At 52.1% G+C, this 23,165-nt stretch overlaps 2 protein-coding genes across 4 annotated transcripts; one reads left to right on the top strand and one right to left on the bottom strand.

The window, feature by feature from the left end:
* The first annotated feature begins 3,232 nt into the window (after positions 1–3,232).
* Positions 3,233–8,167, top strand: Cd37 (CD37 molecule). The gene is made up of 8 exons (XM_026406360.2): positions 3,233–3,398; positions 3,507–3,579; positions 4,487–4,611; positions 4,708–4,782; positions 5,416–5,520; positions 6,120–6,359; positions 6,887–6,970; positions 7,918–8,167. The coding sequence occupies exons 1-8, from the start codon at positions 3,330–3,332 to the stop codon at positions 7,996–7,998; spliced, it is 852 nt and encodes a 283-aa protein (XP_026262145.2). The 5' UTR covers positions 3,233–3,329; the 3' UTR covers positions 7,999–8,167.
* A 239-nt stretch (positions 8,168–8,406) lies between these two features.
* Positions 8,407–23,075, bottom strand: Tead2 (TEA domain transcription factor 2). Of its 3 annotated transcripts, none has more exons than XM_026406393.2 (13): positions 23,025–23,075; positions 21,073–21,310; positions 20,635–20,699; positions 20,135–20,197; positions 19,195–19,206; positions 18,858–18,965; positions 18,689–18,747; positions 16,285–16,349; positions 15,149–15,291; positions 12,457–12,630; positions 10,392–10,562; positions 9,680–9,832; positions 8,407–9,013 (listed from the first exon to the last, which is right to left on the bottom strand). In XM_026406393.2, the coding sequence occupies exons 2-13, from the start codon at positions 21,302–21,304 to the stop codon at positions 8,900–8,902; spliced, it is 1,359 nt and encodes a 452-aa protein (XP_026262178.1). In that variant the 5' UTR covers positions 21,305–21,310; positions 23,025–23,075; the 3' UTR covers positions 8,407–8,899. The 3 variants fall into 3 exon arrangements, with proteins under 3 accessions (XP_026262178.1, XP_026262181.1, XP_026262177.1); XM_026406396.2 differs by having other exon boundaries at positions 10,431–10,562; XM_026406392.2 differs by having other exon boundaries at positions 22,986–23,047.
* Between the last annotated feature and the right edge of the window lie 90 nt (positions 23,076–23,165).

Below are 23,165 nucleotides of genomic sequence, written 5' to 3'. Positions count from 1 at the left end.
AGTACTATGGCTTGAATGTCGTTCATCCCCCAAAGATTTGGGTGTTAAAAGCTTGATTCCCCACCATGGCGCTGTTGGCATGTGTAATATGGAATCGTTCAAACTTGAGACTTATTACACTGTGGTTAGGTTACTGGGCACACCGTCCTGCCTTTAGACGGGGTTCATGCAGTCTTGTGCAGTGAATTAGCTCTTGTGAGAATGGGTTGTTATAAAAACCAAGATTGGCCACTCCCTCTCTTCTGGCTTCTTATTTCACTACATGAATTCTCCTTCTCAATGAGCTCCTGCCATTATGATGCTGCTCGCCATGATGTGATGCAGCCACAGGAGTCTCCTCGCCAGAGGCTAGATCAGTGGGGTCACCCAATCCTGGACTTTCAGCCTCCTAAACTGTGAGCTCAATAAACCTCTTTCTTTATAAAGTTCTCAACCTCAGTATCTTGTAATAGAAATGGAAAGTAGATGAATAAAAGTAAGATAATGGACCGCTGGCCTGAAGTTCCGGGAACAGCGTGGGGCTAGGGATAGAAATAGATAAACTGATACCACATGGGTTGTGGTAAGCATCATGGCACTGCCTATCACGTAGGGAGTGGGTGTAGATAGAAAAGGCTGGGGCTTTCCAAATTTTAGAAGTTAAAAAGAGGTTTCAGTGGAGACTGAGAAGCAGCAGCCAATGAGGAAGAAAGGAAGATGATCAAAGAGTTTAGTGTCCTGAAGGCCAGTAAAGGAAGGAAGGATAATGTGAATTCACTATTCTCAAATTTTAGTGCATATCAGCCACCTGGAAATCTTGTTAAAACACAGATAGCCGGGCCCACATCTGGAATTTCTGATTCAGTTGGTATATTTATCTCTTGTAAAAATTACCACAAACTTTGCATCTTAAGACAACACAAATTTATTCTCTCAGAGTTCTGGAGGCCAGAAGTCCAAAATCAAGATGTCAGCATGACCACTTCTTTGAAAGGGTCTTGGGGACAATCTTCTTTGCCTATTCCAGCTTCTGGTGATTTCAGGGGTTTGTTCTGCACACCTCAGTCTCTGCCTACATCTTCATGTAACCTTTTCCTCTAAGAGTTTCACTCCTCTGGGTGTCTCTCTTGTGTCTCTTATAAGGACACTCACTTGTCATTGGATTTAGTGCCAACTCAAATAATCCAAGTTAATCTCACCTTGAACTCCTTAACTCAAAATTGCATCTGCAAAGAATTTTTTTTCCAAATAAGGTCATATTCATGGATTCCAGGGGTTAGGAAGAGATTTTGGGGTTGTTTGTTTTATTTTTGTTTTGTTTTGTTGAAGGCCACCACTCAAAACCACCACTATAAGTCTGGCCTGGAGACTGAGAATTGCATTTCTAGTAGGTTCCCAGGAGATGCAGATACTATCCCTGTGGAACCACAACCACTGAGACAGAGAAATCGAGCCAGATGGGGACCAAGAACTGACCATGTGGATATCACTGGTAACTTTGACAAAAGCAGTTTTTGTGAATGAGTGAAAATGAAAGCTTAACTCAAAGACCTGAAGAGAATCAGAGGCAGTAGCATGGACAATTTCACAAGTTTTGTTATCAACGAGAGGAAGAAATGATAAAAAGCTGTACAGGGATGTGAGTTCAAAGGGAAATTTTTTTGTGTGTGTGTGCCAGGGATTGAACCCGGGGATGCTTGACCACTGGGCCAATCCCCACCCCTTTTTGTGTTTTATTTAGAGTCAGGGCTTTGCTAAATTGATGAGATTGGCCTTGAACTTGGGATCCTCCTGCCTCAGCCTCCCAAGTCGCTGGCTCCCACCATGCCTGGCTCCAGGGGAAAACATTAATAGAAGAAATAATGCATGTTTGTATGCTGGCTGGATGGGTAATAGGGAGAATTTGATGACTCAGAGGAAAGTGGAGATAAGACACAGGAGAGATGTGCTTAAGCAGCAAGATCTGGCTTTGGGTCTGGCAGTATGGAGGAGGAGAAGAAGACAGCATTGGGGAATTGGCATAGTCACTGGGTAGATGGTGGGGCTGCCTCAGATAGAGAAACCAGGTGGAGAGAACTGGGGGAACTCTAAAGCTTTGTATGGAATGTGGTGACGGTCCCAAGGACATCCAGGAGTAAATTGGGTAGAGCTCAGCAGAACGATTTAGAAATTAGAAGATGAGGACTGGGGATGTAGATCAGGGTAGAGTACCTGCCCAGTGTGTATGAGATCCTAGGCTTAATGCCCAGTGGCACCAAAAGAAGAGTCTCAGAATACATGGAGCTGGGTCCTCACAGGCCTGTTTCCCAGGGGCCAGTGAATGACTGGGTAGTGGGGAAACCTCCAAAGTTGGACATCTGTGAGGGATCTGGGACTTGATAAGGGCAGGGGGCCTCTGGGGACATTAGGGGCAACTGCAGAGGCTGCTAGGTGCCTTCCAGCACCCTGGCTCCTCTGTGACCTCCTCCCTTCAGGCTCCAGGGGCAAAGGCAGGAAGTACTGCCTGAGGCTCACTTCCGGCTTCACTGAGTGTGCTGGCACCACCTGGCCCCCCTCAGCACCCTCAGGGACCTTCCCACCTCTGGCCCATAGCACTTTCACTTCTCCCAGGTGCCCAGCCCCTGCCCCCCTGGCATGTGGTAGCACTCTGGTCTAGAACAGCACAGATTCCTCTGAGAGAGGGGGGCAAAGACAAGTGGGAGACAGAGGAAGGAGGAGAGGATCCCAGAGAGAAGGGACCAGAAACCCAGAGAGAGGGAGAATTGAGACACAGGTGTGGGAACAGACTCATAAGAGAACAGAGGCTCTGTGAGAAGAAGCCAGCCAGCCAGAGAAGGACTGAGACCCAGGGAGAGAGGGTTAGAGACCTAGAGAGGTGGGGAAAAGAGACCCAGAGCAGGGAAAGGGGGACAAAGCAGATGCAGAGATGGGAAAGCTTAGCAGGCCATGAGGTCAGAGTGTCTGTGAGGTCGGTTGCTGTCCAGAGACAGCCATGGGGTACTGGTGCCCAGACAGATGTCAGTAGATTAGGAGTCCCTGTGGATCCCCCAGCAGGAGCCATGGAGACCTGGGAGGGACCACCCACAGTGTCCTTGGTGACCACCAATTCCAAGGCCCCTCAGGTACAAGAGTGCGTCCAGGTGGGGCGGGTTAGAGAGACAGAGTCATCTCCAGTGAAGCGGACTGGGAGGGGCCCCACCCCTCCACCGCTGGAACTTCCTCTTTCTGTGTTCTTCCTCCTCTTGGCCTTTCTTTGTGTCTCCTCTCGGCCTCTGTCGCTCTGCCTGTCTCCCCGCTGCCAACACCTCTGTCTGGTCCATCCAGCCAGTCACTCTCCACTCTAGGTGAAGATGTCGGCGCAGGAGAGCTGTCTCAGCCTCATCAAGTACTTCCTCTTCGTTTTCAACCTCTTCTTCTTTGTGAGTTGCCTCGCGTGGCTACCCAGCCCCAGCCCCAGCCCCAGCCCAGCCCCATTCGTGGACCTCATATCCCCTGTCCACTGTCACACTCTCATCTTCCTTCCCCAGGTCCTGGGAAGCCTGATTTTCTGCTTCGGCATCTGGATACTCATTGACAAGGCCAGCTTCGTGTCGTTTGTGGGTGAGGGGGCTGGGGCAGTCAGGGAGGGCCTTCCTGTAGCAGACCTGGACCCAGCCTGCCACCAAGCAGCCTCCCGCGGTCTCCCTTATCCTAACGAGGCCAAGAATGCCCAATTCCCCAGGCAGATGCCAGCCTTACCACTGTCACTCGCTTCTCAAAGCCTGTCTTCCTCTGGAACATGGGGTTGTGCGTACCAATAATAATAACAGTGACAACAATATTCATTTCTCAAGCTCTTCCTGTGTCAGATCTTGAACTGATATTCATCAGGTCCTCCCATAAACCTTCCCATCTCTTGAGATTCATAGAGGGGAAGTCCCTTGTTGGTGTCACACAGCAGGAAGCAAAGGGCAAAATTGTTATAATAGACATAATGAAAGTAAGCTCATATTTACTAAGTGTTTGCCTTGCATTAGGGTTGGGTTCAACTTATACTCCACGTGTCCAGGTGCAATGACACAGTTATTCAGGAGGCTGAGGGAGGAGGATCGCTTGAACTCAGGGATTTGAGGCCAGGCAGGCAACAGAGCAAAACTAGATCTAAAAAAAAAAAAGAAAGAAAGAAAAAAAAAAACTCTAGGAAATAAATATCATTCTCTTGGCTTCCAGGGGTTTTAAGTGACAGAGGCAAAGTAACAGAACAAGTGATGGGGCTGACACAGATGCTGATGGGGGAAAACACAGGGGGGGGGAGATAGTAGGAGAAAGTCTTAGAAGAGAAACAGAGACTCAGGATGGGGCAAAGACGGTCCCAGAGAAAAGCAAACATTCAGAGAAAGGGAGGTCCAGGGCACAGGGAGAGGCCCCTAGGACACTGCACCGCACTTGGGTGGCTGCCTGGGTGGGGCATGGAGTTGCCTGGAGCTGTGTACTTGGGTCCACCATCACTGCCTCTCACTTCTTCCAGGTTTGACCTTCGTGGCCCTGCAGATCTGGTCCAAGGTCCTGGCCATCTCAGGAATCCTCACCATGGGCCTCGCCCTCCTGGGTTGTGTAGGGGCCCTCAAGGAGCTCCGCTGCCTTTTGGGTCTGGTGAGTGCCCTGCCCACTAGCCATCCTCAAGAACACTTCCCCATCTAAAAAGGCCAGGGGAAAAGGTCAGCCTGACCTCTCCCCTCTACTCACTAGTATTTTGGGATGCTGCTGCTCCTGTTTGCCACGCAGATCACCCTGGGGATCCTCATCTCAACTCAGCGGGTCCGGGTGAGCGCCTGTCAATAGCACCCCATCCCTGGCAGCTGAGTAGGTAGTGTGGGGTTTGCAGGAGTGGTGGAGAGATGGCGGGGGAGGGGGGGAAGCAGATAGGCACTGACAAAGAAATAATGGGCAGAGGAAGATGGAAAGAAACAAGGATACCGAAGGACAGAGATGCAGATACAGAGGCTGACAGACACAGAGAAGGAGACAGAGAAAGACACAAGGACATAGAGGGAGGGAAACGCAGAGATTCAAAGGGAAAGTCCAGCATGGTGGTCAGCCAGCAGTCTCAGATATTGAGTCACTCCGGAGGCTGAGGTGGGAGGATTGCTAGAGTCTAGGAGTTCCAGGCCAGCCTGGGCGACATAACGAGCCCCTGCTGATGGAGGAGGGTGGGGAGGGAGAGAGACAGAGAAATAGAAGTCCCAGAAATGCTATAGACTCCTAATGACCCCTAGAAATAGAGGATGACAGAAATGCATAGAAAGAGATTCTAAGCAACAGAGAAACAGCTAACCATTCAGGAAGGAACCAAGTCAGTGCAAAGATATGCCCAGAAACCCGTTGGCACTGAACAGCCTGGGAGGGGCTGGAGTGGGATGGGGCTGATGAGGCCCAGCCTCACCCACAAACTCTCAGGTGGAGCGAAGAGTGCAGGACATCGTGCTAGAGGCCATCCAAAACTACCGTGCTGATCCGGAGGAGACAGCGGCCGAGGAGAGTTGGGACTATGTGCAGTTCCAGGTACACGAGCCCAACCCCGAGGTGTACCCCTTCTCTAGCTCCAGTATTCTAACAAGGCTCAGTTCAGCTCGATCCATCAAGGAGACTCCGCCCTACTGGGCCCAGCCTCCAGCTCCAGGGCTCGCTCATTCTAACCCCACCCCCGACATGGCCCCACCCCCAGATAATAATATAACTGGCTCCAACGTAGCCCAGTACCCCGACTCCGCCCTCTACCTCAAGACCCCGCCCCTGCCCTCAGGAGGCGGCGGGAGTCCCAACAGCTCTGCATGACCCGGAGCTGGAACCTGACTCTGACGGATCCCAACCCTTGGAGAGACTCCACTCCCTAGATATGTAGCTCTGCACCCATCCACCTAACCCTGTGGGAGGCAGTCTTGCACCTCCGACCCAATCTCCGGTTCACAACGTGATGCTTTCTTCTAGCCCCAGGTCACCCCGTGACTCACATCTCTCCTAGTCCTTAAGTGTCTCTCCTGGCCCTAGCCCTGGCTCCATCGCGGTCCCAGCCCAGCTCACCTTTCCCTGCCCTTCACGAACCACTCAGCTCCCTGCTCCCCGCCATGACCTGATATTCCTGACTGGTATCCCTCTCTCAGCTGCGCTGCTGCGGCTGGCATTCTCCCCAGGACTGGTTCCCGGTCCGCGTCCTGAGAGGCAACGGGTCGGAGGCGCACCGCGTGCCCTGCTCCTGCTACAACTCCTCGGCGGCGACCAACGACTCCGCAGTCTTCGATAAGATTATCTTCCCCCAGCTCGGCCGGTTCGGACCGCGGGCACGACCCAGGCACAGTACAGACATCTGCGTGGTCCCTGCAAATGGCCACATCTACCGCGAGGTAAGAAAGGGTTGGAGGAGCTGTGGCTGTGGCTCAGCAGGAGAGTGCTTGCCTGGCACGTGCGAGGAGCTGGGTTCGATCCTCAGCACCACATGAAAATAAATAAATAAAATAAAGGTACTGTGTCCAACGACAACCAAAATATATATAATATATATAAAAGAAAGAAAGGGCCTGGAGCACAACTAACTCGACCAGACTGAACAGGTGGGGTGTGGCATGGGGTGTCGCCTGAGGTGGGGGGCGAGAGAAGGGTGGGGCTTGAACGAACGGTACAACGGAGGGGCGGGAACCTCCAAAGGGGGCGGAGTCTGATGAAAGGGCGGGGCCTTAACACTGAGGTCAAGGGCGAGGAGACATTTGGGAGAGGTGAGGCGGATGTACAGGAGCTGACTAGAGAATCCGAGCAACAGGAAAAAAAAATGGGTCAGTGTCTGAAAGGAGAAGGCCAAACTGTGGAGAATATTAGGGTTGGGCCTGAGGGCGAATCCTACAAAGCTGCCTTTAACCTTCCCCTATACGTCCAGGGCTGCGCACAGAGCCTCCAGAAGTGGCTGCACAACAACCTCGTCTCCATAGTGGGCATCTGTCTGGCCGTCGGTCTACTCGAGGTGATTTGGCTCCGCTCACACTCGCGATTGGCCCTAGTCTATAGACAGACCTACCTTTAACCCTAAATCCTCGGGTAGCCTGGGAAGGACGCATGCGTCACGGAGTCCCGCCCCTCCTGGCTCTCGCGCTGCCGCCTCAGGATGGGAGGGGGCGGAGACCTAGCTTCGGTGAGCCCTGATTGGCCGTAGCAGGAAAGCCTCCTGTTATGGGCCACACTATCGCCCCCCTTTCCTCGCAGGTGAGTGTGATGGTGCTGAGCTTACAGCTGCGGCGCAAAGCACCCCGCCGGGAACCCGAGCCGCGTATGGGTCCGGGTACTTCAAGCCCTCCGCCCTGCCTTAGTGCCGACAGCGGTGGCGGTCGCTGTGGCGTCCTCACCAGCAGCGGACGTACCAGTGCTTCGTGGGGTGGATGGGGCATGGCCGGTGCTTGCCCCAACTGGGGGGGAAAAGTCCCGCAGGGCAAGCTTCCCATGGCCCTGGGGCCCTGGCGGCTTTCGGATCAAGAGGAAGAGCAACCTGATACTGGGAGTTCTAGCGCAGAGGTGGAGGCTGAGGTGGACGTAGAAGCTGAAGTGGAGGGGGAAACAGATGAACCTCCAGAATAAAGGACCCTAGGCTTGCTTCCGACCTGACTCCTTCTCCCGCTCAACCCCGCCGCCTCCCCACCTGTTGACACAGGGCTTCCCCTACTCATGGTTCCTGGACTCATCACTGCTGTAGCTCAGCTTATCATTCTCTAGCTCTCAACTTACCCACTTCTTCCTCTAGCCCCACCCATTTTCTACCTACCCCCCCACACACACACACAACACAGGAGCCTAGGAGCCTTATTTTCTTACCCTAACCCCACCCTCTGACTTTTCTGCTTCCAGGGCCAAAGTCACCCCTCACCCCCTTCACTGGAAGCCCTTTGTCATCTCTGATCGCGTCTCCTTTCTCCATAGCTCGGCTTCATGACGCTCTCGATATTCCTGTGCAGAAACCTGGACCACGTCTACTACAACCGGCTGGCTCGATACCGCTAGACCCCTCCCCGACCCCTTCAAGTGCCCTGGACTTGTAAATATTTGTTTCCCTTGAGCCCTCCACCTCCTCATTCCCTTGGGGACCCAGATGTCTGCCTGGCCACTGCCACCACCTCCCCCGGGGGACCTGGGGCTTCCTGCCCCACACATGCTTCCTTTCCTTGACTCATCTGTTGGCCTACCACCTCCCACAAGATTATTTTTCACTCAAACCTCAAATAAATCCCCTGCATTTTGGTAAAATAGCCTTATTCTTTGTCAGAACACAAACCAAAACGCTTTGAATGGGGAAAGCAGCAATCTAACCCGAGGCTCACATAGAAGGGAGATGAGATTAGAAAGACGCACCCCTCTCCTTTCCCAGCTGCGAAAAAGTCACAACCTAACACCCACATATAAATACTTCGTTATATTTTTTAAAAAGCAAAATATTTGCAGGGCCCACCTGGCTCTGCACAAAAAGGTTAATCCTCAATTTGTGACATCACAGATCAGAAGGGGGGGGCAGATATTTAGGGGAGGAGACAGCTGGAAAAAAGGAAGGAAGACAAGCCAATGTGGAACCAGGGCCTGCCAAAACATCCAGAAGAGAGTTAGAGGCCAGGAAACCAGTGGTGTACCTGGGGGTTGTCTTATTCCTGTCCCCAATCCCTGATGCTCAGGAGTTTCAGACACCCCCTGTGAGGTCCCAGTACTGGGGTCTATCTTCAGTCCTGGTTTGTTCAGCTCACCAAGCAGGTTTGGGGGTCCTTTCTAATAGGAGACAGTCCTCGTTGTTCAGGCCTCTGTGGTCAGCCCCTTTCCATCACAGCCCCCTTCCCAAATAAGAATCGTGAAGAGAGCTGGAGGGTCCTTCCTAGGAGGAAGGTGTTCGGGGCTGAGCCAACTGTGGGCTCCTTCTTCAGTCCCTGACCAGGCGGTAAATGTGGTGCTGGGCCCCACGCTCACTGGTGGAGACCTCGAAGACGTAGGCGGTGCAGAGCAGCAGTTCCTGGGTATCTCTGTTGGTCACCACCTGCCAGGGAGGCCAGGAGAATGGGCTTATGCTTAGAAGGATTCCTGGGGCCTTCCCAGGCTACCAGGGGACCCCCAGCAGGCCTCTTTACCACCTGCCAGTAAACCACATTATGTTCCCCCAAGTAAAAAGGTGCCCAACGGGTCAGGTTCCCTGGACAATAGGGATTGTCCCTAAGCTGAGGATCAGCAGTGGAGAGGCCTCAAATCCTACCACGTCCTATTCCCCAGGTTTCAGAGATCTCCACCATGTCATAGGTAAAGAGAGTCACCAGATGCCCCAGTCAACAGGTCTCTACCTCAGCACATCCCCCCAAATTAAATGGACTTCCTTTAGCTCATGATCCCTGAGCCAGGAGAGATTCCCTGGGAAACTTGAGAATCACCTTGAGGTGTCCCCCATGTCAATTTCCCCAATGAGAGGGATCCTTCTATGTGAGAGTGCTATAAAGTCCCCCATCACATCAGCTTCCTAGGGGAACAGAGCCTATAAGCTAAGGGTCATCTCTGGAGTCCCTATTGCCTCAATTTCCAGGATGAGGGTTCCCTCTGGAGCTCCCTCTGCATCAGTCCCCTGGGTAAAGGGATCCCCTAAGCTAAGGATCTGGGAGAGCACTCTTCTCTACGTCAAGGCCCCTGTTCCAGCCAGACCCCACCCCCACGTCACCTGGAGGATGGTGAAGTTCTCAAGGACGCTGTTCATCATGTATCGCTCGGGCAGTTGCCGTAGCTTGTGCAAGAAATTCACCAGGTACTCGCACATAGGTGAGCGCAGCAGGCGGTACACGAAGCGCCCGTCCTCCAGCTGGGCCCGCTCCGTCTGAATGGGGGCAGGGAGTGGGAAGACAGTGGCTAAGACACACACAGGGCACCTAGGAATGGAGCCCAGCATGCCCCTCAGATGCCATACTCACTCCCCTCCAGCAACCCACCCTCAGTGCCCAGAGACCAAGCACTGAACACTCAGTGTCTTCTGATACAGGATCTGAGCAGGCAAACCAGAAACCCCTCCATGTCCTCTGAACTCTCAACAACCTTATTAGACCTCCAAACCCTCCAAGACCCTTGCCCCATGATACCTACAAACTGTACTTGAAACCCCCAAGGTCCCAGCAAGCCCTAAATCTGACTTCTGAACCTCTTTGCCCTGCAAATTCTTCATATCCATAGTCTTTTGAATCTTACAATCTTCACACCTTTCCACTCTCAAAATGCCCCCTATCTGTGGCTTCTGAAGCCTGTGTTAGTTCCAAGCTCACACACTAAAACCCCCAGAGGCTGCGACTGCTCCCCACACCCCACAAATGCCTGTGCCATCATGGCTCATGGTCTGTGTGGCACCCCCAGAGGGGAGATGGCACCCACACCTCCAGCCTCACCTCCACCTTCTCCACCACCTGCTTGCCAAAGGAGCAGACCTTGGAGGAGCAGGTGAGGGTCATGTGCTCCAGGCTCTCGTACTGGCTGCTCACTCCATAGAAGCCACCGCTGCTGCCGCCACTGCTGCCAGCCCCCGCCTCCTCACCACTTGGGCCCCAGTTCAGGTCCGCCTGGGAGATGGGGAAGCACAGGGTGAGTAGGAGGGGACATCTTTATAAACCCTGCCCCAGAGCCTGGTTTCCTGTTGCCCCTGTAGTTGTCCACCATCTTCCTCAGCTTTCAAAGTTCCCGTATCTCCATGAGCTGGTTTCTGGAGAAGACCCACCCATCCCATCAGTGTTGGAAAAGTCTGGGTCCTCAAAATGGTCCTGACACGCTCTCCCCAGTAGCCAAGGAATTCTGGAATTCATATTTTTCCCCTTGAAGCCCTAACATAAGAGTTCAGCCCCTTCCAAGGGCCCAGTTACTAAGGAGGCAGTTACCCCTAGCAACAGGTTGAGACCCAATGGCCTCCCTCAGAGCCCTTCACTACCTTGGTTGCTAAGGTAAATACTACTCCCTAGCAACAGGGCTGGACTCCTTTCCAGAACACTCTCCAACACTTTCAGCTGGTGCTCCCAGGTAAGGTCCCCTGCGTCATCCCAGATGCCAAGTGTGCAGACAGGTGGTCAAGTGTCATTAGACCAGGAGGGGCCTAATGAAGCCTGAGTCTGAGCCACCTCCTTGGGAGGTAGAGGATACCTCTCCTCTTCCTAACTTTAAGTTGTTAACACCTTGCCAGGTCAGTCTCCTCAAAAGCTTGACTCCATCCTCCATCCTGGCAACAGGACCCTGTGAAGCCAGGCAACACCCAAGCCCTTATCAGCAGGCTTCCTAAGTAGGTGTCTCTCCAGATCTGGGAGTTGGTGGGGCCTGTCTTAAGCCCTAGCAGTGCCCAAGATCTCTGCAGCACATACCTAGAGTCATCTTGGGCCTTCACACCACAAGCCAGAAAGCTTTAAAACCATAGTCAGTCATACCCAGCAAGACCAGGACAGCTCTAGGCCCCAGCAGACTTCCTCCTGAGAGACTAGATCCCACCACCACCCTGGTTACCTCAGGAGTTAACATCCCCTTGAAATTCAGAAAACATTTGTTGAGCCCCTGTAGTGTCAGTTATTGTACTGGACACCAAACCAAATAGGCCTAAAAAACACCCAAGATGGATCCTTAGTCACAATTATATACAGTCATCCCTTGGTTTCCATGGGTACTGGTTCCAGGATTCCCCATAGATTCCAAGGTCTGTAGACCCTGAAGTTCCTCATATAACCTACACACATGCTCCTGTATACTTTAAATCACTTCTAGGTGACTTATAACACCTCATACAATGTAAATGCTATGTAAATAGTTGTTATAGTGTATTGTTTAGGGAATAATGACCAAAAAAAAAAAAAAAAAACCTGTACATGTTAGCACAAACACAACCTTCGTAGGCCTAACTACATTTTCTACCTGCAGCTTGATGTGAAATCCAGATACACGAAGGGTTGAGTATGCATAGCACCTGGTATCAGGTATAATAAACGTTCAATAAATGATTATTAAATACAGAACTTTACAAAGCCACTCCCCAGCTCCTTTAGTCACTTCCCCAGGGCAAGACATTCTCTAGCAATCTGGTGGAAACTAGCAAAGTCTCAGTCCCACCTATAGAGACCAGAATCCTCCACAACTCCATGGGCTAAGGGAGGTGGCTGTTCCTTAGCAACAAGGTTGGTGTGGTCAGGTAGGGCCTGGAGTGACCTGAACGTGGAAAGCCAATCCTAAGACACATTAGTCCCATGACTTGGGGTGGCAGCCTAGTGGGTTCTGGGGAGTCTCAAGTGCCTCCATCCCGCTCCAGGGGCTGGACTCCTCAGCATTCCTTCTTGCAACAGAGACTGACACTCAAGCCCTGAGGACTGACCCATAAGGCCCAGGCTGTCCTGAGAAGTCCTGAGACTCTTCCATCTAGCCAATGACCTTAGCTGGGATGTCACATGGTCTTTAAGCACTTTTGGTTTTGCTTCCAGAACTCACCCAGAACTTGACCAAGAAAAAGGCATGGGGAGGGCCTCGATCATACAGCTCCCGCAGACCACCCTTTTTCTCAGGAAATTTGTCGTAGATCTGCCGGACGTCCACACTCTCCAATGGCGGTGCTCCAGGACTGGGACAATGCTGACTGATGTGCACAAACAGGTGCCTCTGGTACTGAGGAGGGCCAACCGTGAGTGGGGGGTGGGGAGTGGGCTGGACTCCTGACCTCACTGCACGAGGCCATCCCACACTGTCACCATCCCCACAGCCCCTACCTGGTGCTCCACACTGTTCACTGGTACACTGTTCACACCCATCTGCCCCCAAAAGCACTCCCAGTTCCTGGGCCCCCAGCACGACCCCAGCCTCCGCTCTGAATTCCCAGTCTCCACCGTCTCCCCTCCATCTCATTCCTCACAGGGCTCTCCAGAGAGCACACCCTGGCCCTCTCCTGTCCATAGTCCTTCCATGGCTTTCTAGTGCCTCCAGGAAAAACCCACAACCCAGCCCTGTATTCAACAAGTGCTCATGAACATTCAATGGATGGATAGGTGGTTGGATGGATGTGTGGATGGGAATCCACATAGCCCATATCCAAGACTCCCTATCTGTCCCCATTCTCATGATTTCTTAATTTCTCCCATCTTCTCCTCCAGTATAAATCTTCTGTCCATCTTTCCAGACCCAAGTTAATCAAATCTGCCTAACTCTGGAATCCTCCTTTGATCACAGTCAGACAGGATCTCTCTACTCCCATCCTTTCCATGGTTCCCCAACTGCCCTTAAGAGGAAGCAAGCTGAAAACCAGCAGCACCCACCCATCCCCAGCCTCACCCCCTCCCCACTACTCTATTATTTGTGTCCCTGGAAATTCCATGCTCTGCCCATCCCTATGCTTGGAGCATCTAATGCTGCACGTGGCAAACCCCTATGCAATCCTCAAAGCCCAATTCAATTACTGTCATCTCAGGAAGCCTTTGCTGACTCCCTGGGGAGAATTATTCCTCTGTATTTCCACAAAAACTCAGTTTCCTCAATGCCAGCACATACTCATTATTCAACAGACATGCATTGAGAAACCTGCTGTATGCAGACATTATTCTGTCCTGGCACTACAAGACAAAGTCTATGACCTCATGGATTTCACAGTTTACTGGCAGGGAAAGAAAACTTAAAAATCAGCCTACAATTAATGTAAATTTCAAGGAGCAATGTATGCTATGAAAAGAAATCATAATAAAGAAGCTGAAAGTGATGGCACCTGAAATTTCCATCAAGTGGTTTGGGAAAGCCTATGAGAAAATAAACTGTCCTGAAGGTATGTGATTATGAGTCACAATGTGGTCTGAGGTTTGCAAATTCCAGACAACAGGAACAGCAGGTGCAAAACCCTTAAAGCAGGGGTGGGCCAGGTGTGTTCAAGAAAGAGCAAGCAGATTGATATAGCTGGAGCAGACTAAACCAGTAAGAGAGGACAGGAGGTCCAAGCAGAGAGGGAATGGAAAGATACAGATGTCTTTTTTTTTTTTGGTACCAGGGATTGAACTTAGGGGTACTTGACCACTGAGCCACATCTCCAGCCCTTTTTTTTTTTCCTTTTTTGTATTTTATTTAGAGACAGGGTCTGAGTTGCTTACCACCCCGCCCTGTTGCTGAGGCTGGCTTTTGAACTCACGATCCTCCTGTCTGTCTCCCATGCCGCTGGGATTACAGGTGCATGACACTGCACTAAGCAGGTGCAGATCTTTGTGCAATTTTTCCCTCAAGTGGCATGGAAAGATTTTAACCTAATCCAACTCAAGTTTTAGCAGCATCACCATTTACTGTGATTGGTGATTCCATTGGTGCTTGTGTGGCTATGGGTTCAAACTCCTTTTCACTGCACTAAACTACATTTCCCAGGTCCCTTTGCAGTTAGCTGGGACCGCATGATAAAGTATTAGCCAATGGGATGTAAGCAGACTTGATCAATGCCACATCCAAGCCAGAGGCAAAAAAAAAAAAAAAAAAATACCAGAATAATCTTGCCTCTCTCCCTTCCTCCATCTGCTGGCCAGATGCAGAGAATCCAGCAAACGATTTTGAAGTCCTAGAAAATGGCAGAACCATAAAATGGAAGGAGCCTAGATCCCCAAATCACCATGATTCCTGCTGAACACCTACATTGAAATATGAGTAAAAAATGTCTATGGTGTTCAATGCCTGAAAGCTGAGAGTTGTTTCTTCTAACAGCCAGCCCATCCTGACTAGCACAGCATCCATCTTCATCCTATCCAAGGAGAAATCTGAGCCCCCAGCAATAAGATCTGCTTCTCCAGGTTCCTAATGTGTATCTCAAAACCTATCAAACAGCAGGAATTCAAATGTGTTTGGTGAATGAATGAATGGATAGATGGATGATGTCCTGGGGAGTTTCTCTGATCTTCACAACCTGAGACCCCATGACCTTCCAGTTCCTTTATGCTAGTGGTTCTCAAAACGTGGTCTCTGGGACCAGCTGCCTCAATATCATCTGGGAGGTGGTTGGCGATGCAAATTCTCAAGCTTCTCATCTAGATCAGAAATTCTGGGGGTGGGGCCCAGCAGCCAGTTTCACACGCCCTCCATTCAGGGAAGCACCTCTCTATGCATTCCCTCCCCATCACCCTCAAGTTCCCAAATCCCCCAGTGACAATCCCAAAACCTCACTCACAGAGTCAACTGCATCGGGTGGTTCCACAAAGGCTGAGAACTCCACCAGCTGCAACCGGGCAGTGCCCAGAGCCCGAGCCTGCCAGGCTGGGGGTGATGGGGCAGGTGGAGGCAGGGGTGAGAGGGCTTGGGGAGGCTCGTACCCTAGAGAAAGAGAAGAAGAAACAATAAAAATGGCTAACATTTACTGACTGTCTCAGGCACTGTGCTCTCTTGCCTGCCTCCACTTAGAAGCTGAAAAAGCTAAATACTCACTTTCCCAGCCTCCCATGCAGCTAGAGGTGGCCATGTGACACAGTCCTGGCCAATGAGACGTTAGGGGAAATCTGCTGGGGGGCTTCTGGGAAGGAGTTTCTTCCTGAATAAAAAAGACAGAACTTTGGGAGGAGAAAGTTTTTGGCCCTGGCCAAGTCCTGCTTGAGAATGTGATGTCTGGGGTTAGAGAAGCCATCTAGCCACAGGAAGACAGAGGCCAAGGGAACTACAGAGATGCCAATCCTGATATTGTTGAGCTGCTGAACACAAAGGCAGCCCACCTGCAGAGTTGTTATGTGGAATCATTAAAGCCTTTACCATGTAAGGCACTAGTCGTTTGGATATTATATTACTTGCAGCCATAGGTATTGGACTTGCTCTTTCACCAGTTAATGTTGATGTTGAGGGTCACATCAACATGGACTTCTGAAAACCATCTTGGCTGCCAGGTGGGAAATGGAAGTGCCATTGAAGAAAGCAGATGGAAGTAGGCCCTGGTGCTACCCTAAGAACCCTTGGATCCAGCCATGCCTGAAGCCACAATTCTGGACTATATGTTAATTGAAACCAGTAAATTCTTTTTCTCCACTATTCAGTTTTATTTGGGTTTCTTTCTCTTGCAACTGAAAGAATCTTGACTAATACACTTCCCAATGTCTTATAAACTAGCACGTGGCAGAACACGAACCCAAGATGTTTAGATACAGAAGCTGTGCTCCTAACCATTGCAAATTCTGCCACTTACCTTTCCAAACACCCTGTCCCCAGCCAGACACCCTGCTTCAGTAAGAATGTGTCCCCTGACTAATGGAAGGTTGAAGGAGAGACCTGGGGTCAAAGGTAGAGAGGGCACACAAGGAGAGGAAGATAACAGACTCTTACCTGGGAGGTCAGTAGATGGGGGAGTCAGTGACAAGGAGAACGGTGTCTGTGAGAATGGCTTCACGCTAAGGGACAAAGGAAGCCAGGGTCAGCAGAGTGGAGAGGTGCAGGGAGGCGGGGACTGCAGACCCTACGCTAACACATTACATGCATGGTCTCATTGAACACTCACACCCAATGAGGTAGGTGCAATTACTGCTCTTCTCATTTTGCAAATGAGGAAACTGAGGCACAGAGAGATCAATCAACCTGCTCAAAGCCACACAGCTAGGTTTTGCAGTGGAGCCTGGACTCAAACCCAGTGCCTTTCACAAAATGCCAGAAAGAGAAGAGAAAGCAGGTCTTAAGAGATGGGAGAAGACACAGAAGATGGAGAGTTTGGAGAAAGGAGAGACTGAAGGGTGAGGAGTGTTGGAAGAAATGATTAGACATCCAGCCAAAGGCCAGGGTGGGAAGGCAGAGCCGTCCAGTGGAACTTTCTGTTTGATGGAAACGTTCCACGCAATGCAGTAGCCACTGGCCACATGTGACTGAGCAGCAACGTGGACAGCGCACCTCAAGATCTGAATTTCCACATCATTTAATTTTAATGTAAATAGCCACCTACGGCTAATGGCCATAGGTTCAGACACAGCCCCAGAAGCCCAGAGGTAGCCCAGGAGAGAGGGTGGTGAGGAAATTTGGGAATCAGAGGTCAGGAGAGAAGTCAAGGGTCAAAAGACCAGGATCAGAAAGGAGCTCCAGGGACCTTCGATCCCACCTCCCGGGCCCTCTGCCCCAGTCCTTGTCGTTTCAATTCTGAACGCTAAACTCCAATGCTCTGCTTGTTGACATGATTTTTTGTCATCAGGGTCATTACTCTAATGCTACCTTCTCAGAAAGGGCTTTCCTGACCCCTGTCTAAAACAGAGCTCTTGGGGCTGGTGGGTGGCTCAGTGCTGGAGCTCTTGCCCAGCAAGTGGGAGACCCCCCAAAAAAATAAACAAAGTAAATAAAACAGAGCATGTGTACCCTGCTTTATTTCTCATAGTTATTCCTTTTCTTATTAATTCTTGATTTTTACATGTTTACTGTCTATCTCCTCCCCTCCCCAACTATATAAGCTCCATGAAGATAAGGATTCGGTCTCCCTTGTTCACTGTGGGGTCTCAAAACTGAACACAGCACCAGGCACTTTATAGGTGCTCAGTAAATACCTGACTGGCCACTTGCTAAACACTGGCATCTCTCACTTCCTGGATCTCACCACTGTCCTACTTCAGGGCCTTGTCACATGCTCTTTTCTCTGCCTGAAATATTCCACCCCCTTTCTTTACCTGGTTAAGCCTTCCTCAGTCTTCAATGTTATCTCCTCAAAGAAATCCCCAGAACTTTCTCCTCCAACCTAGAAGCTCCCGTGGTTCTTCATAGCACTTCACACATCTCGTTTCATGTTTTTATGTAGGTGATGATTTAATTAACATTCAGCACCCCAACACACACTTGAATATCGGCTCCATGAAAGCGGGGAGCCCAGCACTCAGTATGGTGCTGGTGAACGGCCCCTCCTGTAATGGCTTCCCCGCAAACCTGTGATTCCTTCAGCCCCAGGAACTTGTTCTGACATTCTCCTCTGTCCACAGTTTCATGTCTCCACTCCCAAACTGGATACCCCAGTCTGTCACCTAACCCTTTCTCTGCCAATACCCTCAACACTTCCCTGGGACCACACTGCCCTTCCAATACTCAGGCTGGGTCCACTGGCTCCTCTCTGGGATGGAAAATGCCCTTCCCATGAGTCTCTGGAACTCCCCTCACCAGTCCCAGCAGCCTCTGGACATACAGAGGCTCCTCACACTCTGGACTTACAAGTGCCTTCCCATGAGCCTCTGGGGCCCAGACGATCCCTCTGGGAAGCTGTTTACTCATAATATCCTCCAGGCCAAAACCCACTCCTCTCGCAGGCTGCACATCTCCAGACAGCCCCTCCAACTCAAGTCATCAGCCTCCTCCCTCTGTCCCAGCCTGACAGGGCCTATGGCATCCCTCCTCCTCTGGGCTCCTGCTGCCCCATCCCCTCCCCACTAGCCCAGCTCAGACCCGGTCCTGAGCACTTCCTATATGCAGGTTCTACGCTAAACATTATACACAGGTTAAACTCATTTATCCCAACAGGGTTAAATCCCAACAAGGGTGTGAGACAGGTATTGTGATTGCCCCCCATTTTAGAGATGAAGAAACTGAGGTTCTGAGCATTGAAATCACCTACCCAGGGGCCCATGAACAACAAGGAGCAGGACAAGGATTCACATCCAAATAGCTTGGCTCCAGAATTTGTGTTCAAAAGAGAGTTGGAAGGTGTAAGGTGGGGTCATAAATGTGGAGGGTGGGGGTCAGGTGCCAAGCCAGAACACAAAGTACTCACTCTGGAACATTCCAGGGTGGGCCAGAGCCCCCTGACCAAAACTGGAAAAGTTCAGTGGCCTAGAGAGAAGAAGACAAAGAAGGTGGGGGGGAGGGGTCAGGTGGTCCTCTGTTGGCAACTGCAGGCCCACCCCTCCAGCCCAACCCCCACAATTCCCAGCCTAGGCCACCTGAGGACCGGCAGGGCCCAGTTTGGCCTGTAGGGAAGGTGCTGAGATGAGCTGGGCAGAGGACATGGTAGCCATCGTCTGGAAAGCCTTGTCCTTAGAAACCTGGTCCTGGGGGGAAGTTGAAGGTCCATATTAATGGGGGACACCAGTCAACACTGCCAGGGGGGGACAATAATGAGGCGGGGCAAGGATGGGAGATACAGACCCAGGGAGTCAAGGCAAAGGGTCAAAGGAGGGTTAAGCCCTTGCCCCAGCGCCCTCTACCCCTCCTGGTCTCCTTAGGGATGGGGCAGTTGTCTGGGGTAAGTGGATGTGGGAAATGGGCAGGGGCACTTACCACATTCAAGGCCTGCAAAGAAGTGAGGGAAGGTTCCACAGGAGGAAAGAAAACACCACTTAGGAAGGAAGCCTGGACTCCCCCACCTCCCTACCCTACCAGCCTGCCCAGCCCTGGCACCCTGAGCTGAGCAAGGGGGGAGTGATGGATGGATAGGGATCAGCAAGCAGAGGTGGCCAGCCCTAGAGAGGAAAAGGACTTTCTGCGACCAGAATAAAAGACCAGAATAAAAGAGAGTTTCTAAGTCAAGAAAAAGCCAGAAATAGAGGTTTCCAGATGCCCAGGCAACAGGAAATGAGAATTACAGAGCCCCAGGGAATAGAAGGTAAGTGTTTCCTAATCCCAAGCAGAACAGAGAGAGAACAGACACGGTATAGAAAAGGCCGGAAGCAAAGGTTTTCGACACAGAGAGAAAGGAAGGGAAAGCTTCCTGGTAAAAAAGAAAAAATGAACAGGAAGTGACTATCTCCAAGTCTAAACGAAGAGGCAAAGAAGACCTCATACCCAAAGGGACAGAAAATGAGGGTCTCAGACTAAGAAGAAATAGGAAATCCAGAAGACAGAAAAAAAGAAAAAGAAAATGGACATGAACATCTCCAACAGGAAATGAAGCTTTCTGAGCACAGAAAGAACAGCAGGCCCCATGGGGGCTGGAGATGGGGGGGATGAACCAGAGGAGTCAAAGAGGAGGCCCTCAGAGCACAAGAGGGGAAAAGCAATGAGATCATCAGGAAGGGCCAAGAGCACAGGGCAGAGGGACAACAGCACTAGCCTCTGGGGAGTCCCCACAGCCCTGCCTTCTTCCCTATCCCAAGCTCAGGCTCCTCCCTTTCTCAGGTCTCTCCCTACCCAGGGTCTCAGTACCCCCAGTCTTCTGGGTCTCCCTCCCCATCCCTCTGGGTCTCCATCTGCCCCTCAGGGTGTCTGCCTGGGCATTTACCTTCAGTTTGGACTGGATTTCCCTGGATTTCCTTCGAGCCAAAACCTGGATATGACTAGAGACCTGCAGGTATTGACGGAGAAGCAGACTGAGCTCACAACCACCCATCTCTGTCCATTCCCCCTTCCCTCCCTCAGGTGCCCCACAGAGCTGCCAGCACTTGAAGGGTGACAGGCAGACAGGTCATTTCTGCAGTGTTCAAACACATGGTGCCCACAAGCTGTTTTTCCCAGGAACTCACTAACACCACTCATCTTTCCTGACCCAGCAAATCCAGGCTCCTGTCCTGTCTTCATCCTCCCCTCTTTGACTTTTTCCTAGTCTCTCTGTCTGCTAGGAAACTGCTGCCAAGCAGACAGACCAGGCCTCCAGACATGCCAAGGACACAAGCAAAAACACATGAACCAGAGCCTCCTTTTGAGCCTGAATTAGCCCATACAAAGAATGCCCTAAAGGGACAAGCTGGCCCCAGACAGAAGCCCAGAAATGGGTTCTGAGACCTGTTTGCGAGTACGGGTCTTCCCTGTTCTCAGCTTGATGTAGCGGGCAATCAGTTCATTCCGACCTGAAGAGTCAAATTAAAACAGAGTTAGGCCATTAGGAGAACTTCCTGACAGAGTGAACACCAGGAAAAGAAGAGAGTAGCAACAGTCCCCAAAGGGTTATAGCAAGCTGGGGGGCTGGTCTCCTCACTTCTATGGGGCCAGACTGCCTGGGAGCACATCCCATCCCTGCCACATACTAGCTCTGACCTTAGGCAAACATCTTGACCTTCCCAGGCCCACTTCCTCACCTGTGCAAATGGTGACGCTGGTTTCTAACTGAGAGTCACTGGGAGGGCACAGTGCATGTTTACAGGGACAATGCTTAGAGCTCCATAAGTGTTGGCTACTGTTATTACTCTGTGGGGGTCAGGTCAAAAGACACTGCGAACTCACCATACATCTTGCCTTCATCAGACAGAATGATTTTCCGACGGCCACATGGCGGGTAGATGGCCAGGGCTTCCTGGAAGCTCTGCTCAATGTCTGGGCTCCAGACACCCTCTGCATCTGGGCCCCCGTCTCCCCCAGCCCCCTCGCTGCCGCCGGTGCCCTCTTCACTGCCTTCCTCACTGCCTGTCCAGCCGCTGCCATCGTCCAGGGGGGCCCCAGCCCGGGGTTCCCCCATTTGGGCCTGGAGGAACACAGAGCTCAGCGGCCTTCCTCTCACCCAAAGAGGCTTGCAGCTGTGAGGGCTAGGAGTCAGACCCCCGAGCCTGAGGGAGGAGAGCTGGGTCCTGAACCCCTCCCTGGGTCTGAGGGAGAAGGGCTGGGGGTAGGACTCCTAGGTCTGAGGGACGGGGACTGGGCCTGGACCCCTGGGTCTGAGGGAGGAGGGCTGAGGCCAAGACTCCTGGATCCTAGAGGAGAAAGGGGATAGATTTCTGGGGTAGCTTAGGAGAGCTGTTCTCCCCTGAGTTTCCAGAGGAACTTAGATTAAGATGAAGTTCGGAATACCCCAGAGTAATGCCAAGGGCCATGAAGGTTGAAACTCTGGGTGCAGATTACTGGTTTTAAAGAGAGGAGCCGTGTTATTGTCGAAATGGAGAGTGGTGAAACCTTCTAGTCCCATCCAAGAACAGGTGCTAGGATGCCAGCGGCAGCTGCTAGAAGAGAAGGGGGAGGGGCATCGGCCCAAGGCAGGCTGTGCGTAGACCCAGAGAGAGGGGGCAGAGACCAGAGTGAATGAGACACGAGATCCAGAGAGAAGCGGACTGACATCCAGAGAGAGGAAGAGGAGGAGGAGGTCAGAGAGAGAGGCAGAGAGATCAAATGAGATAGGAACAGAGACTAGGCCGAAACTGATACGGAGGCCAGGAAAGAGCCACAGAACCACAGGCTGGGGGACGGGGAAGCCCACAGAACCACAGGCTGGGAGCCAAGGGCACCCACAGAACCACAGCCTGGGGGACAGGCCGCCTGGCCATCTGGAGTGCCAGAACAAAGGGCCCAGGCGTCCCCTCCCCCAGCTTCCCACAACCCCCGTCGGGGAGGGGCTGGCCAGTGAGGGCGCCTCCCCTCCGGCCCTCGGTCCCGCCTCCTCCCCTCCCCCCGCGCCATGGGCTCAGATCCAATCCAAGTTCCCAGTGACTTTCCGGAGGCCGGGAACAGGGAAAACTTTTTCCAATACAGCCCGATCCCGCCTCCTTGGAGGCTCCACGTCTTTCACGACTTTCCCAGGACCCCAGAGTCCCAGGTTCCCATCCCCCTCCTTCTTGGACCCTGGACCCGGGGCAGAGGCAGACAAAGACCCCAAGCCGAGTCCAGTGGCGCTGCAGCATTCAGGACCCCTGTAGGCCAAAATCCCAGCCCAACCCTCCCCCATGTGGCCAGACAAAGGGACGGAGGAGCAGGGTAAGAAAGATACCCCCTAATTTACCGCTCCAGTCCACAAATCTCCGAAAAGACAAGAAAGAGCATCCAGGACTCCAGATAGTTTTTTCCTCTACCACCCAGGACCCTTCCTCTTTGGTAAGGGAGATCAGACGCCCATAAATCACACGAGCTCACCAGTTCGGTCAGAAATACGCAAGGGGTCTTTCTCGCTGCAAAGGGACACCGCTCACACTCACGCACCGCACGCCCGAGCCGGGGTCCGCAGCTCTCAGCCACTCCCGCGCGCTCACTCCCAGACCAGACCCGTCATCAAGACCCTAACTCCCTCGAAAGTTCCAGCTCCACACTCGGGCTCGGTCACGAACGCAAACTCGGGCCCCCAGGCAAAAAGAGGGCGGCGAGCAGTGGCGAGACGGTCCCACAAACACACGCCTCACCTCATCACGCATAACTTCCCACCCCAACTCACACACCCCAAAGCAGGATCCCGACTCCCGCCGGCGCCTTCCTACCTCCCGGCCTGGGGCTGGGGAGCCGCGGGCGGGCGGGGCGCTGCCAGGGAGAAAGTTGCCGGGAGCTTTGTTTGGGAAAAGTGGGAGGGACCGGAGGGGGGGCGGGCCCGGGAGGCCGACTGCGGGAAGGGGAACTGTCGG

This window comes from Urocitellus parryii, chromosome 15, assembly GCF_045843805.1.
Source record: "Urocitellus parryii isolate mUroPar1 chromosome 15, mUroPar1.hap1, whole genome shotgun sequence".
Classification (NCBI taxonomy): Eukaryota; Metazoa; Chordata; class Mammalia; order Rodentia; family Sciuridae; genus Urocitellus; species Urocitellus parryii.
Note: the sequence above shows the minus strand (reverse complement) of the source record. Positions and strands in the feature narration are given on the sequence as shown.